At 39.9% G+C, this 16,747-nt stretch overlaps 1 protein-coding gene across 1 annotated transcript in view; it reads left to right on the forward strand.

Moving 5' to 3' along the window:
* LOC115382733 (transmembrane protein 132C) overlaps positions 1-16,747 on the forward strand; it is a 175,878-nt gene that overhangs the window by 147,798 nt on the left and 11,333 nt on the right. Inside the window, exons 5-6 of the mRNA XM_030084591.1 lie at positions 8,809-8,952; positions 13,960-14,165. Of these exons, the coding sequence (XP_029940451.1) occupies positions 8,809-8,952; positions 13,960-14,165 (350 nt within the window). The remainder of the gene's footprint in view (positions 1-8,808; positions 8,953-13,959; positions 14,166-16,747) is intronic.

Below are 16,747 nucleotides of genomic sequence, written 5' to 3' on the forward strand. Positions count from 1 at the left end.
ATCCCCCTACCCCCAAAAAAAAAAAAAAAAAAAAAATCTGCATTCTCATATTCACCATGTTCTTGCTCCACACTCCATTTCAAAGAAAAGCACATGGTTCTTTAGCTGCCAAATGCTCTGCTCTGCTGAAAGTCCTTCAACGCTTGGTAGGGATGAAGGTAAGTGAGAGGAAGTTTGTGACACATCATGATGTACGGTATATTGAATGCGAAAGATCATGCTGCATACAGATCATAAATTATGCTCATGTCAGCAAACAGCTACAGATTATCTGCACATTTTCTCCAAAACCACAATCAAATCAGTTGGACCTCAGCCCGCATACATTAAAAAAGCAAAGTTTGGCTGCTGAGCTTGAAAGCTGCAAAAAGCTTCATCTAAGCAACTTAAATTTACTCTTACTGTGTGGCCGGAGTCAGAGTTGTCACATCAACCAAGTGTAACTGTTTGCTTCTCTTTCTGTTTTTTGGGTTTTTTTTTTTTTTTTTCCCCGACTCTCTGCAGCACTGCTTCGTGCTCACTGTTGCAATCTCTGGTTTCACATCACACACATTCTGTGTGCTCAGTACAGCAGACACACACTCAAACTTTATTCCATTCCTCGCCACCCAACATGTCTCTCCTACCTCTTTCCGAGCTCCAGATACAGCGTCTGTGTGTGTCAGTCAGGCTTTACTTTGAAGCTAAGCCTGTCCATTCTGTCATTGGTGGTTGTTTGTTTATTTTTTGCTGGCTCACCAACCCTCGCCCTGTCTGCCGTCTCCCCCCTCCTACTCTGTCAGTCTGACTTGAGTCTTTTATTTGGCCAGCTTGGGCCGGAGTCCAGCGCGGCTGAGCTCTCTGGTTCATTCTAATCAAATGTCCTCCCGAACGAGAAGAGAGGGGTCCTAAGAATATGGACAGGCTTTATCAGGGACAGCCGATTTATCACTGCTGACTTTGGCATTTCCTCTCTTAATGTTAGAGTGAGAAAGTATGAGGCAGGAAAAACAGCAGGGGCTTAATATTTAATCTCACTAAAAGTATTTAGAGCTCACAGTACACAATAACAAAATCCAACAGATTGCCAGGCCAGTTATAAATCAATATCTAATTAATGAGGAGAGTATAAATCACTGCAGGTCCTGATTTAATAATCAATAGTGGTATTTCTTACTTCTGGTCATGGCAGAGTGCCCCCAAACTGCCCCCAACTCTTTATTTGCTAATACTGCAATTACACCTCCTTTGCCAATTGAGGTAAATCAGCAAAGATGCAGGAGCTGATTATTCAGCTCATTTCATCCTCACCAAAAACCTGAGAATCAATTGACATGCACAGCACAAAAAAAAGGGAGAGGAGACAATTTAAGCATGTTTTTGTGTTGATTCACCCATCTACTTTGAATTTGAATCAAACCTGGTACCATGGTGAATGTGAGCAGCGGCACCTTGTCCTGCATGACTGACATCTCTCTTATGCGTGGGAGGAGGAGGAGGGAAAAAAAAAGAAAACTTTTTCCCATCTCTTCGCCCATTCCACCGCATCCTTCGTCATTTCGGTTATCGGCACCTTGCTGCAGACTCTGACTTTGGCACCGTGGCACAGAATAACTTGGCTGCTGTGCTTTTTCCCAAGCCATAAACATAAAAAGATTACATTGTATGAACACTCCTCTCCCCTGCTGCTGTATCGCTATTTCTGCGGGTAAAAGAGACAAACACCGGGAGGTGTTGATTCCTCTGGCCCGGCTTTCGTTTTATCTGCTGCTATAGGCTGCGAGATGTTCCGATGTTTCTGAGTGGCAGTGGGAGACTGTGGACGCTGGAGGGAATAAGCTTTTTATTGATAATTGATATGAACTGAATAGCTGAGAGTGCCAGCAGTGGCTATATAAATCCTGCTCACAAATGCTGCTGGCCACTGCTGCTCCGGACCTGTGAGGTTACTGTCAATCTCAGCTGGTTAGCGAACAGTTGAGCTGTGATGAGACCGTGGATCAGAGCCATCTGTTCAGGTACTGAATATTACATTACTATCCAGTGTTAAGCACAGCTCAGATATATGCTAAGCACATCTCAAACGGTGTCCCTACCGTCCAATTCCTTGCGTGCCTTTTAGTAAATGTGCATGATAAGGCGGCCTCTCTTGCAGTTGTGCCTCAGGTATTCGTGTCATCATGAATATGCAGTCAAAGTGATCTATGTCAAGATTTACTGTATGCAGCTCTATGAGGTAGAGGTAGCCTCAAGTTGAAGCTTTGAAACCCACAGGTTACGTCAGGGAGGGCAGCAGGCATCACGTGATCTGATGTGGCGGCCTCAGGAGAGGGCAGCCAACATACAAAGTGTTGGTGTAGAATCACAAAAATCTGCGGAATCTTTCTGACCAAAAAAAATAAATAAATAAAGAAAAAAATGCATTTCTCTACCCTATTGCTTTCTGGTGCTAAAGCCAATCTGACAGACTGGCCTGAGGTTTTAGATTCAAGAAATTCATAATTATATGGATTAAAAGATGGTAAAGAGTGGTTAATTGGTGATCCTAAATTGCCCATAGTGTGTATGTGTGTATGTGTGTGTGTCCATGTGTGGCGTGTCCTGTGATGCATTGATGAACCATCCAGGCTGCACTCTGTCTTCACCCATAGTTAGCTGGGATTGTCTTTGTCTCCAGTGGCCAGTGACCCTGAACTGGATAAAACAGGATCAAAAAAATAGACGAATGGATGAATGTCCTGAATCTATAAGACCTGAAATGCTGAGTCAACAACTCAAATCACCTTGGTAAACTATGTGGTGGCTTTTATGGGTCACATCTGTAAACAGGTGACATTCCTCAACAATTCAACTTTTATCTTTGTGTGAGTTCAATCCGATTTCCCACTGTTTTCAGTGATTCCATCAGAACTTCATCAGGCCGTCTTTGCTCCTTGTTAGCTCAATAATTCTGTAACCCTCCTTAAAGATCAGCATGGCGAGGCACTGGCATTGCCTTTGAGATGACTAACCCTTTCTAGTCCTGTGAATCTTAATCAAAGGCCAAATCAAAGGTCAGTTTTTTTCTTTTCTTGCTCTTGTTTTCCGAGACATAGTCTTTGTACTCCCTTCTCAAATCTTTCATTCATTAGTCTCCAGTTTTTCTGCCTGTCACTCTTTCCTAACAACAACTCTTTTCTGGAGTCATTCACCTTAAAGGTTCACTTGCAAATGTTTGATGTGAGATCTTTTTGCGTTGTGTCACATTAAGTTCATTGTGTTCACACTTGATTTAAGATGATGATAGGATCGCATTTTATACTTCATGAGCATGGACATGTGAGCTGGAGCTGCAACTCAAAAACATCCATCTAAAATCTGAGCAGTGAAGATCAACTTGAAGAGGTCTATATAGTTTTATTTCTACATTGCAGTGCAAAAGGGAGAAAATCAAAATATATATGAGAAATAGCTGAAATGCAGTACAGAAGATGGCTTCTTTTGAATGCAGCAAATAATGGCAAGACGCCAAGCAGGGGTGTAACTTCATCACTCAGTCTCTCATTCTAAGGGTTGGCTCACTCCGCACGAGCTGCGACTGGACAGAATCGATCACCAGTAATCACTGCGCATTGCATCCTTTTCAGATTTCTGTCTAACTTGATCCCGATTTGTTCCGATGTCAGTCAAACGTCGGTAACAATGAACTCACGACGACGAGGCAGCTGCAGATTTCAGCTCCGAGCGCAACAAACGCTGTCATCGCACTGCACGGACTGAACAAATGATGGGAAACACCTGGCTCTCATGTGGTCGAACTACTGCTTGTATAGTAATTACATTTTCATTTGACTGGATAAGTGATCCAATTGCCTGTTTTTAAAGGTTTACTTTAGTTCCTATCACCTCGCCTCAAGGATGACATCTAATATTCCAGTATTAAAACTCATAAGCTGTTTGCTATGCATTATAGTTTAAAACATTACAATAATTTCATTCTTTCAATAGTTGGAAACAAAAAGAGTTGGAAGTTGTAAAACAAACAAAAAAATTTAGATTGAACTCTTTGATCTGCTCCAGGTTTCCCCTATCGATATTAACTGATATTAGTTACTGAAGTTACAGACTGAAAATCAATAGATTGATCCTCTTTTGCTGAATTTAATCAAATACTGAAGTCACGTGAGCAGAGGTGACAGACTTAATTCCTCCTGACATGCTGGCACCTCCTCTTAACTCAAGCATGTTGATCAAGCCACCCCATTTCTGTTGGTTCTGTAATAAATGATCCAGGTTCAAGGCGCCAACCCACTGTGCTTCTCAACTCTTTAAAATTAGTGGATTTGTGAAGATATGTCTGTTTGTTAGCTTAAGGCAAAGCACCGTCTTATGAACAGGGAGACAAATGCTGTTTCAAGCATCCTTGATGACGGCCAGGACAACATACCTGAAGAATAGAGCTCTGTAACAGCAGAAGAATTTGTCCTTGAGCTGGCAGACATCCACATAGGTACCTACTCACCAAGCGACGCCTTCATAGGTTGGCTTTTACCTTACACATGATTCATCCACAAACCATATCAACCCCCACGCACTCCACCCTTCTACCCCGACAGCACAGAAGCGTAATGGCCTTTTATCGATTCTCCCTTTCCCTTCGCTGTCTTTCTTCTCTTTTCTTGCCCTGCTCCCTGCACTGCAATGAGAGGTTGCGATAAGCTGCTGCATGAGGAGCCTCTTTTGTGTTTTCCTTTCGCTGTGCTCCCGCGCATAACAAAATTAATCGCCGTATACGTAGGTGAAAATTTGTGTGTATGTAGTATATGACTGCGTGTGAGCTAATGGCAGCAATTTGGGGCCGTGACTGTTTATCTGCTTGTTGTGTGCAAATAGGCTTCATGAATAAGACATGCCGAGCAGACCTTCACAACTCTAGGAAGGCATTAGGCAGACAGGAGATGCCCGGTGAGATTTCATAGAATAAGATCCTGCCCCTGGAGCTTCATGCGTCATTCAAGCTGTTTTCTTAAACGTCATCCAATTTGACTGAAGTGATTGAACATTGTCGTCATGTGGATTGCATCCAAACTTCCTTTCTGCACAGACGGTCCCAACAAAACATGTTGTTGGGCTCATTATGGCATCAATTTCATGGTGTTTCTCCAGTAGTAATGGCTTATTAAGTAAAAACTGGCCATTTCCATTACAAGGAGACACAAAAACACATAAAGAGAGGTTTTTCTAGGTCTTTATTTGACATCAGCCTGATACAATTACTGGAGGAGATGTTTGCTGACAGCCAGGAAGGAGTTCACGTTAGGGTGAAAGATGGCGAGCGCTGCGGTTTTTAGCACTCACTACAAATTAGGATCATCTGTAAATCGGTGAAATGAGGATCTCACTCAAAGACAGGGATCACATGTTGAAAACTTATCAGGCCACAAAGACCCGTCAGGTTAAAAAAATTGAGAAGTATAAGAGAAGCAATGCTTTCTTTCACAGTAAGGAGAGCATAAAATAGCTAACTGCCGCCTCCTCATCTGGAACTTTTTTTCTTTTTTTTGTGCTTCTTGAACAAACACATTCAGTTATGATGTTCAAACAAACTCCCATATCTTAAAACACACAAGAGGAGTTTTGGATCACTGATGTAAAGTTAGTAAAGGTTGGAGGGAAAAAAAAGTTCAATGTGAAATAGAACTTCAGTTAAAAGCATGATTTGATGGCATTCTTCTGTTTTTTTTTTAAAGGTACTGAATGGGTGTCTCTGTAAAAGCCACGGTGGACACTTAATTACACTGCTTGTTTCGGAGCATAGCTCAGGTTTCTTTGCCTTCTCTTTGAGATTTTTCTTCCTTCACTCTTTCCCCCACCTTTTCATAGTAATGCTTTAATAAAGTGGTGATTAAAGTTTTTTTTGGAGAGATCATCAAAGTCAGCTTGTGGCAAACTCGTCCCTATTTTTAATCGCCATTAAAATTCAAGGTCAACAAAAAGAAGACAGACACTATTTTATTTATTCAGAGTTTTTTTTTTTTTCTTCAATGCATGCAATGCTTTCATGCAACACTGACCATTAATTATATCTGCTCTTTCTCAAAAGCTGTGAAGAAACAAACATAAAGGAAGTAGTTTTGATGAACAAAGAGCGATCTAAAGATCCGTTTTACTTTGCTTTTCAAAGCATTCGGCCTCTTGGTTGTCTTCTATTGAACCTAAGCCATGATGAACAGGATCCACTATTTTAGTAAATCCTCTGTACAACCGGCACACCGACAGCACGCGGATTACCAGACGTTGTCTTAATTGATCTCATTATCTTCTTCCTGCTCTTCTATAAGGGCCTCCACTCGAGTGTATCAAATGACTCCAATTTGAGTATTATTTTCAAAGGTTTTTTTTTTTTTTTTTTTTTTTTTTGCTTGAAATGAGTTGTGGGGAATAGCTAGGAAGGCTCAAAAGCACTGTAGTGTGATCCCTACTTCAACCATACATTAAAGGATCGTGATCTGACTTCAACAGAAAGCACAGCAGCTTGTTCTGAATTCCACAGTTTTATGTCACATCATTTGTGATTTATAAGAAGCTTTAAAAATTAAATTTCATAAAACACTCTTGCTTCAGAGCATTGAAGCATAGATATTCCTTTCTTATTCAACTTCCTTCTGTTCTTCAGAGGACTGGGGGAAACCTGCCTGCTCCACATCAACAGAGATAAAATGTACCCAAAGTGAAGGAGTTCAACTCCTTCAGTTGAACTGCTTCACTTTCGGTACATTTCTGCACCGCTAAGGAGGACATACAATGTTTTGTTTTGTCCGAACGACACTATGTGCTCACACTTTGAGATGCTGATCTGCACCATCACCAGTGAACTATTCCGGTGCTTCAGGCTCTCTTGATGCCTGAGACAACATCATCATCATCATCATCATCAACAAACTGAAACGTGAAGTCTTGACTTCCTCAATACATTGATTGTAAGTTAAAAGTAGATTAGCTGAAGCAAGCCAATCACATGATGGTCTTTTTACAAATACTGTACTAGTTCTCGGTATTTGTATGTGAGATGTTGCTAGTTTAAAGTCACAAATTCAGCAGTCAAGCAAGAGTCTTGGTGTGTGTTGACTTCTTTGTCCTTATGTCAGTGATGAGGATTATTATTACAGTAGCATGAACTATTTGTTCTAATTTGTTTTTTTACAGCAATATGCACATACACACAAAACACGAGAAATGTCATCACAAACCAGTATTACCAGGGAAAGGTTAAACTAGTCACTATTTGTTCATTTTAGACTTCAAAGGGATACATATTTAAAAGGCTTTTTTTTTTTTTTTTAATAAAAAGGCTTTTTGTGTACACTACACTTTTCTGTAGCTCTTTATTTTCTCTCATAAACACCAAGGGCTTTTTTTAAGTGAATACAGAGTCTTTGATTAAGTTTTCTGGAGTATTGCTGAGGAAAACTAGATCCTATCGTCACTGTAACCATGGGGATCAATACTCTGTTTTTATAGTAGGAATCCAACTCTGAGACAAACAGCTTCCTGCAGTCCCAATGTCGCATCACAATTTATAAATGAAGGCTATTAAGTTGAAGATTGCGGCCCATATGTTGGATTTCTTTCTTAAGGAACAATAGTTGTTGTTGCTTCGTACTATACATTTATTTGAAAGGCTTTTTCTGAAAAGCCAGTGCTCATTCGTACACACACACACACAGACACACACCACCTATGGTTGAATTTGAAAGAGTCCTTGAAAGTGGAATAGTATTTAAAACTGAGATTTATGGAGCAATGGGTGTAAAAGACCTACAACAGTACAGTGATGCGTGTTTGTTCTGAACAATTGGAAAAGACAGTTTCTGTTTTTGATTTTCTGGTTCGCCTTTCCGGTCCTTTCAGCATGCAGGATTTTTGCTTGGTAGGGTTTTGAGCTTTATTCGAATTGGTTTTTGACGTTGCATGTTGTTCACACCTCCTGTATCAGTTTTAGGACACAGTTCCCTGACCATTTCAGTGAGCACACCCACATGTACACCTCTCACCCAAGGTCTGATATTGAACTGCTAATCATTATGTTGGGCTACTTGAACACGTCTTGAAGGGACCCCTGATGTGAAGAGCCTCAGAGGGTGAACATTTGGAGAAAATGGGGTTTTATAAGTGACACTTGAGACAGGTTTGTCTCACTTACCCGTATTGTGGGGATGCAAAGTAGCCAATCTTCATTTCTGATCATTAAGCTTCAAAAAGTGAGCCGAGACATTTCTCTCCTGCTCCTCAGTTATTTGCTCTTGTAAAATGTTGTTTGGCACTGAAAAAAAAAATGCATGGTAACAAGTTTTTGACACAGAAACCGAACTGAAAATCAATGAAGTAAGCGCAAACTAAAACCAAAACAAAATCTAAATTCATGGTGCTGATTGACGATGCTGATTGGATACAGTTGTGCCCCATTATCTCAGACTGCTGCGATCCAGTAATCCCATAATCCCACACAACAGGTACTCGAGTGGTCTGGTCTGCTGAAGCAAAGTGGCCGATTCTAATCAGAGTTTCACTTGCTGACCATTTGATTCTGCACTTTTTACTCTTTTTTTCATCTTCAAGCTAAAAAATAAAAGTCCACTTGGCACCAAACTTTAACTGTGGATGTGAAGAAAAAGCATGTAGTCTGTGTGTAGAAACCCACGATGCTAACATGTGAGTGGAGGTCAGATCACTGGGAAGTCAAGCAGCTCGTTATTTCACAACTGATGTTAAAGCATGAACAAGGCGGGCCAAAAACTGCTGGAGTGTCACAGCAATACTGACGCTCATCTTTATATTTTGTCTACGCAGGAGACGGAGATTCTCAACACGGCCGTCCTCACCGGCCGCACGGTCGCCGTTCCGGTGAAAGTAGTGACCGTCGGGACGGACGGAGCGGTTTCCGACGTGACCGAGTCGGTGGAGTGCAAGTCGACGGATGAGCAGGTCATCAAGGTCAGTGGGGTGTGCGCTTGGAGCAGCTGCTTTCATTTCGCGTTCCTTCGAGTTGTTTCCTCCTTAGACGGCCGGCTTTCCAGTGTTGCGTGGGTGCGTGAGCAGAATGGACAAAGGGGAGTTGTGGTTTAAAAGCAGTTTGTGCACATTAGTTCAGAAAGCAGGTGGCAGCTTTCTTTCAGCAAAGTGTGGACCAAAATATATTTTTTTAAATGGTTGGCAAGGAACTGAACTTTTTCAGGAAGTCACAGATCAATACTGCAGGGATTCTAAAAAGTTAGAGAGACTGAAAAGTACTCTTGAAAGAATCATTTTCAGGGGAAATGGTGTCTTAAAACATTGCTGAAGTTATGCTGAAATGTTTTAGAGAATTTTTTTTTTGGAGTATGCAATCATGTTGACGGTTATGCAGAACACCAAGGCGCATTTGTCAAAGAATACAAACTTCACAGCGCTGTTCGCTTCCCAGGCTCGACTCAGTTTGTTTTTCTTGTGTCAAAAACCACATTTTCCTGACAGGGTTTGCACCCATGATCATCGTAAGGCATAAATAGCATGGCGATTTATCAAATAAACCTGATATTCATTGAAATGAGTTAATATAAAAGCAGCAGCTCATTAAAGAATGTCTAATTTTTTTTTTTCGTTTTAATTTTTGAGGAAAAAATCATGATGAAAACTGGTGTGTGAAACAATTAACTGTGTTATTTCGACATTTGAAATGAAAAAATAGACAAAATAAGAAAAATAAAGCTTTGACACAAAGTCATTTCAGACTAAAAGCACTGAAGTAGGATGAAAAGCATTATGCTCTTTACTGCCCATCGATCCCAACGCCGCTCCAACAATAAAGCCTTATGTTGTGAAAAACATAGGTGGATTATGTCAGAACTGTCAGTCACTTTCACTTGCACCATGTTCAAGTGGTCGTTATTTTTACGCATAAAGACACACAAAAGATTATTCAGCCCATGTCTGTGCCGCTTGTCAATAACATAACTTAGACAATCAGTAAAAGTGACAAACGGTTTGCCGTCATCGATTTCTGTCTCAAGTGAGTTTCAAATAAAAAAAAGAGTTGATTTTTATTGCCTTTCACAAAGTTTCAGTGATTTATCATAGTGAATGACTCAGAAATATTACCCTGGATTTTTTTTTCTTATGTTTGTTTCGTTTTTCAGGCAAAATGTTAAGTAAAAGGAGGCAGATGAACGTAACAACTCATTATATCTGTGCTTCATGGCTTTATCATGGGTAACATGCACAAGAATAAAAAATCAATGAGTGTAGGTGACAGAAATAAAGTGCTTTCTTTTAATTGTATGGGTGATATAAAAAGGCTGGTGGTACGCGTGTGTCTGTGTCACACTGCACAAATGAATTTGTGCATTTCTGTGTACCGTACATGCATATCAGAGAGAAAAGAGGAGGCAGATCTCTCAAAGGGTTTAATTATCCGCTGAAGTAGCACCACACATTGTGGCGCTGACCTCAGTAGCGTACTCCCATGCCCACCCGTCTGGTTTAGGAACAGTAAGCAACACCCCTCTTCTCCCCACTTTATTTTCAAAGGAATCTCAAAATAAAACACTTTTTTTTTTTTTCATCAGAGGACATCTCCATCCTCCTCTGCTGTTTCACTAAGAATCAGAGGATTACGACTCTTGAATTGTGGAGGACTGGTTATAGCAGAAACACGCAGTCTTCAGTGCCTAACTGGAAAGTAACTCTTTTCAAAATGTAACGATTCTAGGTATTATACAGACAAATACTCTAATAAAACGTCTGTAAAGAACAGGAGTGGGCAATTCATTTCTCCATGCGAGGCCACATGAGAAACTAGGACCGACTCTAGAGGGCCAAATCTGATTTTTTTTTCCCTAATATGAACAGAAATATAAATCTCATTACAAAACAGTATTTTGCATGAATTTAATGAGCTGTCACTCCTGCTGCGTATCGCTCTCCTGCCTACTGCCAATATTTGATGAAAGGTACGCCAACAAGTACAAACTTTAGAACTTTAAAGCTATGAAAAAACAAATGAAAAGCTTCTGTACTTCCTGCATCTCCCTCCATATGTACACTAATACATGATTAAGGTTTTTTTTTTTTTTTTTTAATTGCACATTTTTGACTCAATCTGCTCAGTGTTTATCAATTATGTGATCGGTGCCAAAACGTGGACAGTAAATGTCTTTGGGCACACTGCATTTCACTTATTTGAATATTGCACATTTTAACATCAAATACCTTTCTTTAAAACAGTAGCGGATGTCTGATGGCTCGTCCTCTGCTCAAGGGCATTTTCTAATCTGCATTCATTAAAAAAGGCACGTGCAACTTTACCGGCGTGCGTGCGTTCTGCATTAAGAGCAGAAGTGGTTTCAGACATCACCTGGAACATGGTGGGAGTGTGTGACGCACAGACAGAGCAAGTGGGGAAAAAAAAACAACAAAAAAAAAATCAGCCATATGAAATACATGAATGCAGAAATATGACTTTCACATCATACATTTAGACAAATTAACAGGTAAAAAAAAAAAACAAAAAAAAAAAAACCATCATTAATGGCCTTGAAAGAAACATATCCACTTAAGACCTGCAGTACAGTATGCCCTGCTTGTGTTAAATCCCACTCCCTCTCGAGACATCCTCCGAGTTTGACTCGGTTATCGCTTCAATCTCCAACTCGTTTATTCTGAATCGTTTTCCCCTCTACGGCCCTTATCTGTGTTTATGCGTGCCACCTCAGACTGCGTGATTAGTGCCACAAAGAATTGTTTCCATGGAAAAATGACATTGATTTGCGCGTGTTTTCACGACACGCCACCGATAAGGGAGGCTGCGGAGATCAGTCAAGTGCTTAATTTCTCATGTGGCGTAGAAGATGTCAAGTTCCGGAGATCGTGGTTCAATCTTTGCGGTTTTATCACCTACAATACCTTTCGGAAGGAGAAAAGCAGATGGCATCAGTGTGCGAAAACAAAGTGGAACTGAATTGAAGATTGAAAGAAAAAGATAATTTGAAAAAGCAGTGGGGTGAAGGAGAAGGAGAAATTCACAGCCCTATTCTCAAGAGACCATCATGCTTCTTGTTATAAACAACAGCATATTTTTTTCAAATGACTGTAAACTTGACTTAACCCTTTATCTGGCAAGTAACCAAAATAAGTTACTCGTGGAGATTTTTATATTATCTTCCAAACTTAGGTTCATAGAAGAAACATTTTTCATATAAAAAATGAAAAAACTTCATATTTGCACATTGCCACTGAAAGCATTTGTTTTCATTCACTACTTACAGTAATTGGATAAGAGTAGCACTCAACAATAATGAAAATATAATCATTAAGTGAGACTAAAGGCTAAAGACAGAATTAGATGGTAAAATATGGAGGATTTTGGTCAATTTCACACCACTCTGCAGGAGATTTCATTGTATGATTTGCTTAATATCAACGTTGAAGATTTTCAACAATATCTTATTGTAATTTTTTTTAAATGCGCTCATATTTCAGTGAGATTTTTAGAAAACTGTTGGGGTAAACATTAATGTACAAGCAAAACTGATGCGAATGTCATTTCCTGCCACTCGTAAATCAACAAAAAAGGTGAAACCTGAACTTTCTTCTCACTGATTTCCACCTTGGAATCCTTCTTTCCGAGTAAAAAAAAAAAAAAAAACCCTGCTCCAGGCACAGAGACATGGAGTATGTAGGAGGAACGGTACAACTGGAGTAGACTGAGGTTGAGAGTGAAGGAGTGGGAGAGTAAGAAAGAAAGAGGAAATGAAAGGGAGGAGGAGGAGAGAGCTGACAGACACCAAGCTGTCAGTTTTGTTCCTCGGAGAGAGAGGGGCTGGTCTGACATCGTTTGAGAGTAAAGCTGCCAAGTTATATGCAAAGAAGTGGAGACAGATGACAGTCTTCTTGTGACTGGTTTGTTATGAAGACTCGATTGTCAGTACTGAGGACATGTGCTGAAATTACCACTTGTGCCAATCAAGCTCATGATGGTATTTGAGATTAAAATGAACTGAAATACAAGTGATTACAAACAAAATTCAATGACAGATTGTTAAATAGATTTTGGTCCTCTTGGGAGAAACGACTGAATTCTGGTGCTTTGTAGATAAGGACAGCTACTTCTGATGTCCCTGCTATATCATTTCTCTATGTTGGAGATGCATCTGAGAAACTTTACTGATTGTAATGTGCTTTCTCCAGCCAATCATAATTTGGTCGGAGCGGCTGTTCTGGGTTTTTTTTTTTTTTTTTTTTGGGTTGGTGGAATGAAACAGGTTTGTGTCTCTTCAGCGCTCCATCTGTTAGGTTGGACCAAAGTCACATCACTTGCTCGTGTAATACACTGCATATTCAAGCATTGAAAATGGATCCACACACACGCGCGCAGGGAAAGAAATTAAGTTGACCTGACACTTGAGATTTCACTGAAGCATTGCCAAATGTTTTCAGAGGCAGTGGACTAGACATGGATGATATTTCTCACAGCAGCCCAAATGAGAAAATTTCATCATTATTTCCATGAAGCATTACATTAATAGTGTATGTCTTCCCTATTGAAATTTCAAGACTTCCATCCTTCTATCTTTTATACCAGATTCATCCAACATGGAGTTAAGGGCAGTGTTAGGAATAATGCAATATACAGCAATGCTTTTTTATATATTGCCACTTTTTGAAGCAGTTTTAACTCACTCAGATTACCTCAGTTACAATTACTGAGGTATCAGAAAGATCATTAATTGCTTTTTTTAAATGCACATTAACGGCTGTAAAGATTCTATCTGTCCAAAACAACTGTTATCTTGACCATTAGCCATAGTTGTTGCAATGACCATTACCATTGCACTATCTGCTGTATACTGGATGAGATGCTCACTGTAGTCCTCCACATCCACATGAAAAACGTCCAAGAACCATTCCCTTCCCAGTTTCATGTCTCCATCTTATCTCAGCCCTCTCTCTCTCTCTTTTCTTCAGGTGTCGGAGCGCTGCGACTACGTGTACGTCAACGGAAAGGAGACGAGGGGGAAGACCCGGGTGTCCCTCAACTTCACTTACAGTTTTCTGAGCGCGCAGCTGGAGATGAGCGTCTGGATGCCCCGTCTGCCGCTGGTCATCGACGTGGCCGACCCCGAGCTCAGCCAGATCAAGGGCTGGAGGGTTCCCGTTAATACAAACCGGAGGTAAGACCCTCCATGCAAATGCTTTGTTTTGGGTTTTTTGCTGTTGGCATGTCCGCTAATGTCAACTAAGTAAGACATCAGTCAATCAGAGCTGCACAACCTTTTTTTCACAGGCAAACCCCCAATATTTCTGAGAAAAAGAAAAACCGATTCGGATCATTAACCTGAGTTGCTTGGCACAATCACGTCCACCAAAAGGTAAAACGAGGACAGGCTCAAATAAACTGTCTTGGCGGTGCTGGTGGAGCCAAATAAAGCATTCAATACAGGCGCTGCGCTGCTGCATAAAAAGGGTCTAATTATTCATTGCACTGGTTTCCCAAAAAGTACTTTTACTGAATAAGAAAGGAGCAAAGTTTTTTCTTTTTTTTGTTTTTTTTTTTAAACATAACAGAAGCTGGGCAAAACTCCTGCCACTGAAACGTGACACAGTACACAAAGATCCGGCACAATAATAAAATATGAAGAGGATTCTTCCCACATAAATCTGACTGATTAAAGACGGGGAAAAAAAAATATTCAAATGAAAATGGATTACCAGTGACTCACGCTGACTAATTTGGATTTGATAATGGCTATTATGGTTATTTACTGTGATCATACAGACAATAGCTGGGCCAAACACAAAATGCATTGTGAAGTATAATAGAATTAAATTACTCCGTGTATTACAGTGTTTATCTCATTTGCGAGAGCCAGGATATCACACTAAAACAATTTACATGGTGGAGTGAAAACTGCAATTACATGAAGTAGCAGGCGACATGTATGCCCTCTTTTTTTTTTTTGTTGGTAATCTATTCAAATGAATAATGAGTGAGTGCATCACATCTCAAATGGAGCTGCGGTTTACTGTAAATGGACTCCATTCAGGCTCTGCTTCTCCGTTGTGCCGCTGGATTGTGGTAGCATCATGTTGTGTAGGGGAAATAAGCTACTGATCTTAATTTTTCCACCTTGTGTCCATTGCATTTTTATATATCAGTCGTTAGACTAGATATAAACATCGTTGCTCCATAATGCAGGTCACGCCAATAAAACGGCCGCTTTGAAAAGCACACTGACCCTGAACAGTGTTTTCTAAAGGTCTGAAGGCCTGACTGTGGTCAAGAAACATTAGGTAGGGCATTTAACTATTTAATAAAAGCATGTTACGGTCACTTGATAAAGTGTTTCATTCAATTATCACAGTATTTGAGTTTTTGGGTGACATTCTCATCAATATGAAAGAGTTAAAGAATGTTTTACAAAGTATATATTATAAAAGTCTTTTTTGAAATTTCTCAATAGCAGCTTTGTTACTGAATCTTTGGTCCAATTATATTAGTTACTGAGTTTAAGAAACAAAAATAACTGGTTTAGAGCCATTTTCATGTCAGTCATCATCCTTTCAGTTAATTGTGGGAAACCTATTCACTTTGTATTGGATGCCATTAAATTTTACTGGTGATCCATCTGCTCCTCTGACTCACTCAATACACCATCTTGCATTGCAAACTGGGAAGACTAAACAGGATGGAGAGGGAGTTGAGGTAAACTAGCAGCAAATCGCAGAACTGTCTTTCAGCTTCGTCTTATCCAGCTGATTACTTCAGGCGAAGCTAGTTTGATCATCTAAAACATGAAATTCAAAGATATGAGGTCATGTTGCATCTGAAAAAAAGGATCCTTTGGTCTGTTTTTTCTTGTTTGTTATTTCTTACATTTTCAATGAATGATTTAATTATAATGTATGATACTTTTTGAAAATGTTTAAGATTGAGGCACAACAGAGAAAGTTATACAAAAGGCAAACGAGAATGGACAATGAAGTACAAGGTGCAAATTATGTTAAAGCAAAAGTCAAGATTGTGAAATACTAAATGACAAAAATGACACAAAAAAAATACACCCTTAAGAGTTAATTTTTGCCATCATGCACTGCAACAGTGGCTCGGCTCGGAAAAAAAAACCTACTTAATCTCACGCGTGAAAACTTCTGGTTCTATGAGTAGCTTTCAGCCCAAATTAAGTTGTAGGGTTTTTTTTTTCCATTTCCCCAAAATTTAACTCTTCTGCTAATTTAAAAGATAAATGAATAATTATACCTCTAAAGAAAGCCACAAATCAGCTTTCTGAATGTGCAATCAGATGTTCAGCAGACTGACCTCAACCTGGCCACATGCACAGAAGTCATGAGTGACAATAAACATGTAAATCTGCAGCCTGAACCACACAACAGGATCTCATTCAGTTTGAAAGGTGCCGTAGTAACTGAATACATCACAGGGTTAGTTGAAGTTAAGTGTTTTTCAAAGTGCAATCTGCCACAAAATCAATGCATTGTCGCTTTCAATTAGGCCACAACCCACTGGGTGGCACTCTAACACAAATACCCCCTGCTATCCATGGTGGATCACATCAGTCATGTCTTTCAAGCGCACCATCATCGTATGTGTGATATCGGCCTGAGGTGAAGCAAAGATGTAAAAGCGTTAAAGCAAAGCGGGAAAGCTCAATGGAAAATATTTTCTCCACGCTGGGTTCGTCAATGTAGGCGTTCATTCACCTTCACCTAAGAACTTAAGGCACCTCATTAAAGC

Source organism: Salarias fasciatus (assembly GCF_902148845.1).
Source record: "Salarias fasciatus chromosome 7 unlocalized genomic scaffold, fSalaFa1.1 super_scaffold_4, whole genome shotgun sequence".
NCBI lineage: Eukaryota > Metazoa > Chordata > Actinopteri > Blenniiformes > Blenniidae > Salarias > Salarias fasciatus.